General features: G+C 40.5%; 2 protein-coding genes across 2 annotated transcripts; both read left to right on the forward strand.

Annotated features, from left to right (window-relative positions):
- Positions 1–1262: 1262 nt before the first annotated feature.
- On the forward strand, positions 1263–4706 carry LOC102301617 (the record flags this gene model as incomplete). The annotated part of the gene is given in 6 exon segments (XM_005948250.3): positions 1263–1637; positions 1716–1979; positions 2248–2338; positions 2947–3001; positions 3178–3311; positions 3531–4706. Coding segments are annotated over 6 exon segments (977 nt in total), but the record flags the coding sequence as incomplete, so codon positions are not given.
- Positions 4707–5850: 1144 nt separating this feature from the next.
- Positions 5851–7964, forward strand: LOC121812412 (B-cell receptor CD22-like; the record flags this gene model as incomplete). The annotated part of the gene is given in 5 exon segments (XM_042214515.1): positions 5851–6128; positions 7354–7476; positions 7479–7513; positions 7515–7728; positions 7816–7964. Coding segments are annotated over 5 exon segments (573 nt in total), but the record flags the coding sequence as incomplete, so codon positions are not given.
- Positions 7965–9015: the final 1051 nt, after the last annotated feature.

Here is a 9015-nt window from a genome sequence, read left to right on the forward strand (position 1 = left end):
GGCTGTTAATAAACTCATCGTTTGATTGCACTTTTCTGGGGCCTCCGTGGTTTGTGACACTGCTCTGCATGGATTGATTTCGCGACACTGTCTTAAAATAACTTTTTTAATGATGTATAACCAGTGCTGATGCAGCACTACTGATGAATTTGACATTTTCCTGAAAGACTTTTTTGAATTAGTATATGAGTGTTAAATAAAACATGTTTCTGCACTAAGGTGGTGTTAGTACAATTCAGTACACACGGTCTGAATGAACTGGTATTAAGAATTAAACAAATTGGACTCATGCTGCTTGTTTCCAGCTCGAAACGTTATCTTTAGACTCAACTATTCACTTATCTCATGTTGCCCTTTGCTGCAGCCACTCTGTCCATCCATGAAACAAGCTGGTTCTCCTCAGTCTGTGCTCTGGATGCACTGACAGACTGAGAAATCCTTCAGCATGGTGTACTGAGGTTAGCAGCAGCAGCATTATAGGCAGAGAGACAGAGGAGACAAGCAGGCGGAGACAAGAAAGATGAAGGAAGCCTTAAAAAGTCCAGACAGACACTTTAAAATGTGATTTAAGGAGTAAAAGTCTTTTTTTTAAAACAAACAAAAGATCTTAAAATATTTGCTGTTGCAGAACGCTCTCACTCATTATTTTACTTTTACTTTGAATGTGGTATTTCTCTCTGATGATGAGGGTGCAGTGTGGGCGGATGCTCTGCCAGTTTCCAAACATGGACCGCTGTTTGTTGGTTCAGGTTTGGTTTGCCTCAGGGAAACATTGTGGTGTGGTTTAAAACAGGATGAGGTTAGAGGAGCTTCCTGCTCATCATAAACAGCCAGATGAGGTTATCCAGCTGTGATCCTGCTATATTCTCAGCATATATTCCCCATCCTTGTTGCTGCTCTGTCTGTAGGGAATAAACATAATCCTTCAGTGTCCAGAGTTTTTGTAATTTAAAAAAAGAACTTAATCATCAACATAAGCAATAATGACCTATAGAAAGTTTGCAGCTGTTTGTTTATAGCAGGTCACTCTGTGTTTCAGAGTCTGCAGGGCTGCAGTGAACTGCTGCACGTAGCATCATATCACAGCATGAGTGACTGTTTGAAGGTTGAACTGCAGGTTCAATGTGTAAAAACAGAATTTTGATGCAAACCAATCATAAAAAAGTTGTGTTGATAGTTTGTGTGCAACCATAACAACTACCCAGAATACCCTGCCATGATTCTTTGTTTAATCTGACCAGCTTTGTATATGTCACACACAGGTGCTGTGGGTCAAACTGTGATCTATCCTTTCACGTCTACCTGTGCTGTCAGAGGGTCCACTGTCACCCTCCCCTGCACCTTCACACCTCGGAAGTCTTTCAATGATGGTTGGAGAGAAGTTCCTCTAAAGATCGTCAGAGTCCGCTGGTGTAAGAACCATGCGATCTGTCAGGACAGCACTCCATCTGTGTATGACAGTAACCCAGCAAACATCGATCCTCGTTATCAATATCTGGGAGACAAGAAGACAAACTGCACTTTACAGATCAGAGATGTTCAGCAGAGAGACAAAACAAGCTTTCGCTTCAGGATGGAAGCTGATCATCATAAAGGACATTTTACTAACCAGACAGGAGTGAATGTCACGGTTGTTGGTGAGAGAAAAATATCCTGACATTAATAAAAAAACATAAATGAGCGTTCAATGAAACTAATGATCACTTTGATTTTAGATTCGTCTAAAATGAGAATAATCAGCTCCAGTGATGATAAAAAGGTGAGCAGAGGTGAAACCGTCACACTGCTCTGTGCTTCAGTCTGCACTTTCCACCAACTGGAGGTCACCTGGTTCAAAGATGGCCACGCCCTCTCAGACACTGGCCCCTCCCTCCATCTCAGCCCTCTGACTGCAGAGGATTCTGGGAACTACACCTGTGCTCTGAAGAAGAGCATGGAGACTCTCTCTGAGCCGTACAGCCTGCAGGTGGAGGCTGGAGGTTTGTTCAGTTTTCTGAAACAATTTTGAAGACGTCATCAAACTGCAAACACACAATGATGCTCAGCCTGACACCAAATCATCTCCAGATCAGCAGCAGAATAAAACTGGGACATTTGTATCTGGAAAAACTCCTTCATGCACTCACTGTTTTTATACTCAGATAATGAATGAACCACATGTAAAACACGTGAAGAGCTTTGTTCACTTTCATGAATCTGTCACAGCACCCAGTGATGTCACTCATGATCTGTTGTTTGTTCTAACAGCTGATGGTGTCCTTCGGCTGGTACTTGGTGTGGTGTTTGGTCTCCTGCTGGCTGTGATCCTGCTCGTACTCTTCACCTTCATCATCAAAAGGTGCAGAAACAGAGTGTTTGAAGTATTTCATGTTTTTGTGGTTTTACTTTAGCAAAGAAGCAAATTATGTGAAGTTGGTGTGGATTTCAAACTTCATCCTCAGTAAACACGAAGCACACGTTCACCTTAAATACATAAAGGTTTATTTTTTAAAATAATTAATAATAAAATAAAACGTGTTTGCTATATATTTATGTCAATCTAGAAAATATCATCTGATCAAATCCCTTTAAATAAATGAGAAAAATGCAGAAGCACAGCGTGATAACGTTCAGAAATTATTATGCTTCCTCATGTTAATATTTTCCTTTACATGAATGAAGACATTTCCACCACAGGCTCATGCAGGAAAGGTACAAACTGCAGCCCAAGAATGAAAGAGCTGATTAAGAGACAGCTGGCAAACGTCCTGTTAAATACTTAATAATCTGAGTAGTTTTTCATATTAATAAGAGACAATACAACCAATACAATATCAGCTGATCAAGTCTGACGTCACAGCATGTTTCCTAACTCCTAACCTACTAATGTGTGTGATTTATAATCACTTTGTGTCTGTTTTCTACAGTCCTGTTGTGTGATTCTCATAAATACTGATACCGTTGCAGGAAGCTGGCAGCAGCAGAGGATCAGAGGGCTGTGGGAGGTGATCCAGAGCAGAAGGTGAGTGGGTGATGGGAGGACTTTACTATGAATGAATCTTATAGGATGTGACATTCTGGATAGTTTATTATTTTAGCAAGCTCGAGTTCAAAACATGTGCATTGATTGAAAGCGTGCTGTTTTGATTCTGGACCTTCAGTCGTCTGATCTCTTTGTTTCCCTGCTGTGGTTCTCAGCATCCTGATAGCATCTACAGCAACATGGTGAAGTCTGCACAAACTGAGGCGGCTCAGCAGCAGGAACCCGGCCGAGCCGCGGAGGACGTCAGCTACGCCTCCCTCCAGTTCAAACAGAAGAAACAGGAGGGCAGGTAGGAAACGTTTAAACACTCACGTCTGTGTCGTCACACAAACAACAGACAGCTCAGATTTGTGGCTGTGACACTGAAGCCGCTGCGACAAACAGACAGCGATGAAAGATAGAAACTGTATTTCGGCACAACGTATCACAATAACACCACAGAAGTGTCTGTCTATGCTGCATGCATGAGCTGTCGTCAGATCATTTTCTTTTGATCTTTGCTTCGTAGGCGCCTGCAGGCGGCCAGCGATGACGTCGTCTATTCCTCAGTGTCCAGTCGAGGATGAATCGCAGCTCTCTCACTCCCTCCATCCACCAATCAGCTGCAGGAAGCTGTGAGCTGTGGCAGTTTGTGTAAATCTGTTTGATGAAGCTGCGGCTCAACTCTGACTTTATACAGAACTATTAAAAAACTTCAGAGAGATGAACCGAAGGTGTATCTGCAGCTCTGTGGTGCTGCATGTGTGCTGTAAGGTGGAGGAAGTCATGAATGCAGCTCAGTCCAAACTGGAACGCTGTCCATATCAGGAATAACTCACAATCGAATTATTTGTTTCTGGGCCATGATCTGCTCCACACTCTCTCTGTTATTCCACTTCATTTTTTTCTCAGTCATCTGGAAGCTGGTTTGAAACTCGAGTCTGAGTGAAGGACCCAGCACACTTCTTCTTACAGCGCTCATTAAACCAGGCCGAGGAAAAATGCAACAATGCAGACTTTATACTCTTCAGAGTCTGAGCTGCTTTTCTCTGATCAGGTTGTTCTGAGAACAAAAGCTAAAACTTTGCTTTGTGGGGTTCATTTCCATACTTCTTCTGCTTTACTCGAGCACTTTAAGCACTTTACACAACACGCCTGATTCACCCTTTCATGAAAGCACTTTGTCTGCATTCACACACGTTCAGCCGTCCACGCAGACGCCGCATATGCAGAAATGGAAATGGAATAACCGGCTTGTCTTTACCCTGTCATGGCTGCCAGAGCTGCACGAGTCCACTTTCTAATACCTGCACTGGCTCAGTGAAATTAGCAACACATTAAGACTTCCTCAGATGTTTTGCAGCTTGATTGCAGAACGTCAGAGGAGGAAGTAGTTCTCCTGTTATTTTCAGGTATCATTTAGTCTATTTTTAAATGATCCAAAAGCCGTACGAGCCTGCGGTGGTCTCGGTTTCACTGTTAGAGCCGCCTCGCTCCATCTCGAGTCAAAATACCAAAACAGAGTCTTAAAAACATGAACCTGCGGCGTCACGACGGGCCTTTGGACATCTTCTATATACAGTCTGTGTTTCAGTGTCACGACTTCTGTTTTAGTCCAAAATGTTTTGTTTGTTATGAACACATTACTTTATTAAAAATAACTTTCATTTTTCTTCTATGTTAATTGCAATAAAAATAATGATTTTTTTTTAATTCGTCTGTTTTTTGTTGTTGTTTGTTGTAAAAAAGTTTTTATGAAAAATTTTAAGATTTTCTTTAAATTTCTCGAGGGTTCCTGTTTCCTCTTGATAAACAAACAAGAGAAAACATCGACTATATTAATGTTTTAATCTGCTCTGACGTCTGTTTAATCCTCCCTCACAAATGCCTTTAGTGTAGGACAACGTTGTGAAACATTAGATGATGGCACAAGCTTCTGAGGATGAGTGTTACAGTTTTAACTCAACAGATAAAGGGCGTTTCTGTTTTCCCTGAAACAAGCAGACAGGACGTGATGTCAGACTCTGCCTGCAGGGACGGAAACATGTTTGAGACTAAACCTGTCGTAAAAACAACAAAACATGAACAGAATGATTAGAATGTTGTCATAACAAAAACGTGTAAAACTAAAATCTCGACAGTTTTTAATTCGACAAACAGGAAGCTGAATTTACATTTTTATATCTATATTTGAGCAGCACGTCAGAAATTAATCAATCATAAAGTTTAACCACTGAAACTATCGAAATGTGAAAATTCATGCATGACGACAATAATCAGATTTTAGCTTTAAAATGTAACTTTCATTAAAGAGCTTCTAAATTAACCTTTACAGAAATATAAAAAGAAAAAACTAAAGAAGTGAAATAAAATCATGACGGAGACGCTGAAAATAAAACGGAAGAAGTAACCGCGATGACTTCATCCATCACATCTGTGTGTTCAAACACAAAAAAGCTCCTGTGTACAGGATCCTCGGTGCAGGTTAGATGAGAGAAAATCTACTGATCATAACAATCTTTATTTGTTTCGATGCAGCCAATGCAAAAAAATAAAGAGATAAAAATAATATGTTATGTATTCACGCATTTCACTGGATAAACGTGTTAATTACCATCGTCAGTCATCAGCTCTGACGATTGGTGCTGACACATGAAACCAACATCTGGAGCTTCTGCACATCAGGCTGGGACACTTCCTAGATTGTTTCAGTAGTTCATCGCTAACAATCTTCTTTCTTTGTGTCCACACTTGTTTTCAATGTTCAGCAGAGATTTCATGCAAATGATGAAACAGAACTTTGAATAAAACAAGAAACAAAGATCTTTACACAACGTTCTTGTTCTCTTTGTTGCATGTTGCAAATCTAATGAACATGAAACCCTCCTCCTGCAGCTCAGAGTGCTTTGGTCTCTGAGTTTCTGCAAACTGTTCCTATTTTTTAAATGAATCACGTGGTTTCAGGAAGTGACCATAAAAGAAACGACAGATTCACAGAGACAACCCTTCAGCCTCATTTCATCATCCAGCTCTTTACTCTCTGCTCGCTCCTCAGAGCCTCAGCAGAAACTAAGGATGGCAGTTTGGGACAAACAGCTTCTGTGGAGCTTCATGTTCCTGCTGGCAGGTAAGACTGAAGTCTTATTTTGATCCTGTTTTAGTGACGATCAGTGGAAACAGGGTTCAGAGTTTTCCTTTGACTCGCTCGCTGCTGCTCTGCATCCAAATCCTGTTTAAAGGCACAAAAGCAGAAACCACATGTCAGAGATGTGAGTGTGAATGTAGAAGATCAATAAGTGATCGAGCAGCTGGATGTGATCATTGTAGCCACCTTAAAGCTGCTGAGAGGAAATCAAAAGGAGAAGTTATTTTACGTTACTTTCTGTTTTCACACAAACATTTTGTAGCAGACTCATTATTTCTGACTGACGTCACATTTACTTGATAGAAAAACTTTACAGTTAATATTGAAGACAGCAAGTTTCAATGAATGCAGTCATTGATTTCATTATTGGCACTTATTTATTTTTTTATTTGCTGATGGATGTTCTCGTACCTCCTTCCTGAGATCGGTGCTGCTCGGCTCGTGCTGGGAACCTGGTGAACAGTCAGGCAGTTATTTGAGGACGTTGTTGGGACACTTGAGTTCCTTCGTTCTTCTTTTTTCCGGCCAACGTTTTCCTGCTTATCAGATGTGTTTCTGTCTTCATCTCTACAGTTTGTCTTATTTACTTATTTTGCATCGTATCAAAAACTCTTGTTAGAAAGTAGAGGAACTACTGTTGTTTGTGTGCTGGTGTCTAAAACTGGTTTTATGGAGTTTAAATTGTGGGTATTTTTGTTTTTCGAAACACCCTGTTTCAGTTTAATCAGTGTTTTCAATAAATTGCATGTTCAAAAAATGTTTTGTTTCACTCTCATTTCTCCTTGTTTCATGTTGAAGCTCGACCTGGAACCTTGTTAAGATCCAACCATGCAAAACATGATTTTTTGCCATTTTTCAAGTGATCTTAACCCTCTGATCTGGACTGTACGAAGCCTCTAATATCACAGTCGCCCTCTAGTGGCTTGCTGCAGTACAGATGATGAGAAAATATAAAATACACAATTAGTAACTGCTAACTCATCAGTACCTGACTTTGTTTGTTCCCGTCAGTATAACAGCAGACACTACAGTATGGAAGCCCGTAGTGTCAAAAACCAGAAATTTTGAGAAAAGTAACTCGATATTTGGAGTCATGTTCATAAAAAAAAGTTGTGTTGATGGTTTGTGTGCAACCATAACAACTACCCAGAATACCCTGCCATGATTCTTTGTTTAATCTGACCAGCTTTGTATATGTCACACACAGGTGCTGTGGGTCAAACTGTGATCTATCCTTTCACGTCTACCTGTGCTGTCAGAGGGTCCACTGTCACCCTCCCCTGCACCTTCACACCTCTGAAGTCTTTCAGTGATGGTGGGAGAGAAGTTCTCTAAAGATCGTCAGAGTCCGCTGGTGTAAGAACCATCGCACTCTGTCAGGGCAGCACTCCATCTGTGTATGACAGTAACTCAACAAACATCGATCCTCGTTATCAATATCTGGGAGACAAGAAGACAAACTGCACTTTACAGATCAGAGATGTTCAGCAGAGAGACAAAGGAAGCTTTCGCTTCAGGATGGAAGCTGATCATCGTGAAGGACATTTTACTAACCTGACAGGAGTGAATGTCATGGTTGTTGGTGAGAACACAAAATCTTAATTCTGCAAATAATCATTCATCATTAAGAATTAATAAGTGTGAAGTAATATGAACACTTTGATTTTAGATTCGTCTAAAATGAGAATAATCAGCTCCAGTGATGATAAAAAGGTGAGCAGAGGTGAAACCGTCACACTGCTCTGTGCTTCAGTCTGCACTTTCCACCAACTGGAGGTCACCTGGTTCAAAGATGGCCACGCCCTCTCAGACACTGGCCCCTCCCTCCGTCTCAGCCCTCTGACTGCAGAGGATTCTGGGAACTACACCTGTGCTCTGAATAACAACATGGAGACTCTCTCTGAGCCGTACAGCCTGCAGGTGGAGGCTGGAGGTTTGTTCAGTTTTCTGAAACGTTTTTTAAATTTTAAGACGTCATCAAACTGAGAACACAAACTCTACAGAGATGTGGGAGCGATCTCCGGCCACAATTTCAAATTGAAAAAAGAATCTTTGAAAAGTTAGAAGATGCTTAAAATTAAATTGTTAAATGAAGCAAAGACTGGTAAAGTGTTTTGATAGGATGAACCTCAAATTTGATTCTTTTAGGTTTTAAGTAACTTTAAATGATAAACTTTGCCTTTTTGTAAACGATGTTCTAAAAAAATGATTACACACATTGGAAAATTATTTAAATACTGACACTTCTTCCACAGAGTCGCCTCACAGCTGTGACTTTATGAGCTACGTGGTGTTTGGCAGGAAGGAACCTCAAATACAAACAATAATAATAATAATAATAATAATAATAATAATGATAATCATTTTTGCAAACATTCAAGTTTTGTTTTAACATATCAAAGGATTTTATGAGCCTTCAAAACTTATTGTGACTTTTGCAAAACCTTAAAAAAATAAAATCACTTTTTCCCTCAAACACAGACTTTCAGACACAAAAGGTGAAACATCTGAAGAACTCAAATGACTTGAATACAAATGAAAATGTATTTGTTGAGTCCTGCCGTGGTTTGTATGTGTCAGCAATGTTAGCCTGTTTTAAACATCACAGGTGGACTCACCTGTGCATCCTCTGTCCTCAGATGATCTAATGAGATCTGCAGCAGAATTAAAAAGCATGGCTACTGGACGGACTCAAGCACAGACAGAGTTCTTTGCACACAAACGAAGACAGTTTATTTACAATATGGAACACCTCAGTGCGATATATGTACAGTGAGATGGGAGGGGCTCCAGGGAGAAGGGGGTAATCCACGCACACTCACTCCTCTTCAGCCGCAATCGCTCCAAATCTCCACTCACACCGCCACAC

Source organism: Haplochromis burtoni, unplaced genomic scaffold (assembly GCF_018398535.1).
Source record: "Haplochromis burtoni strain Fernald_Lab_line unplaced genomic scaffold, NCSU_Asbu1 Contig_581, whole genome shotgun sequence".
Classification (NCBI taxonomy): domain Eukaryota; kingdom Metazoa; phylum Chordata; class Actinopteri; order Cichliformes; family Cichlidae; genus Haplochromis; species Haplochromis burtoni.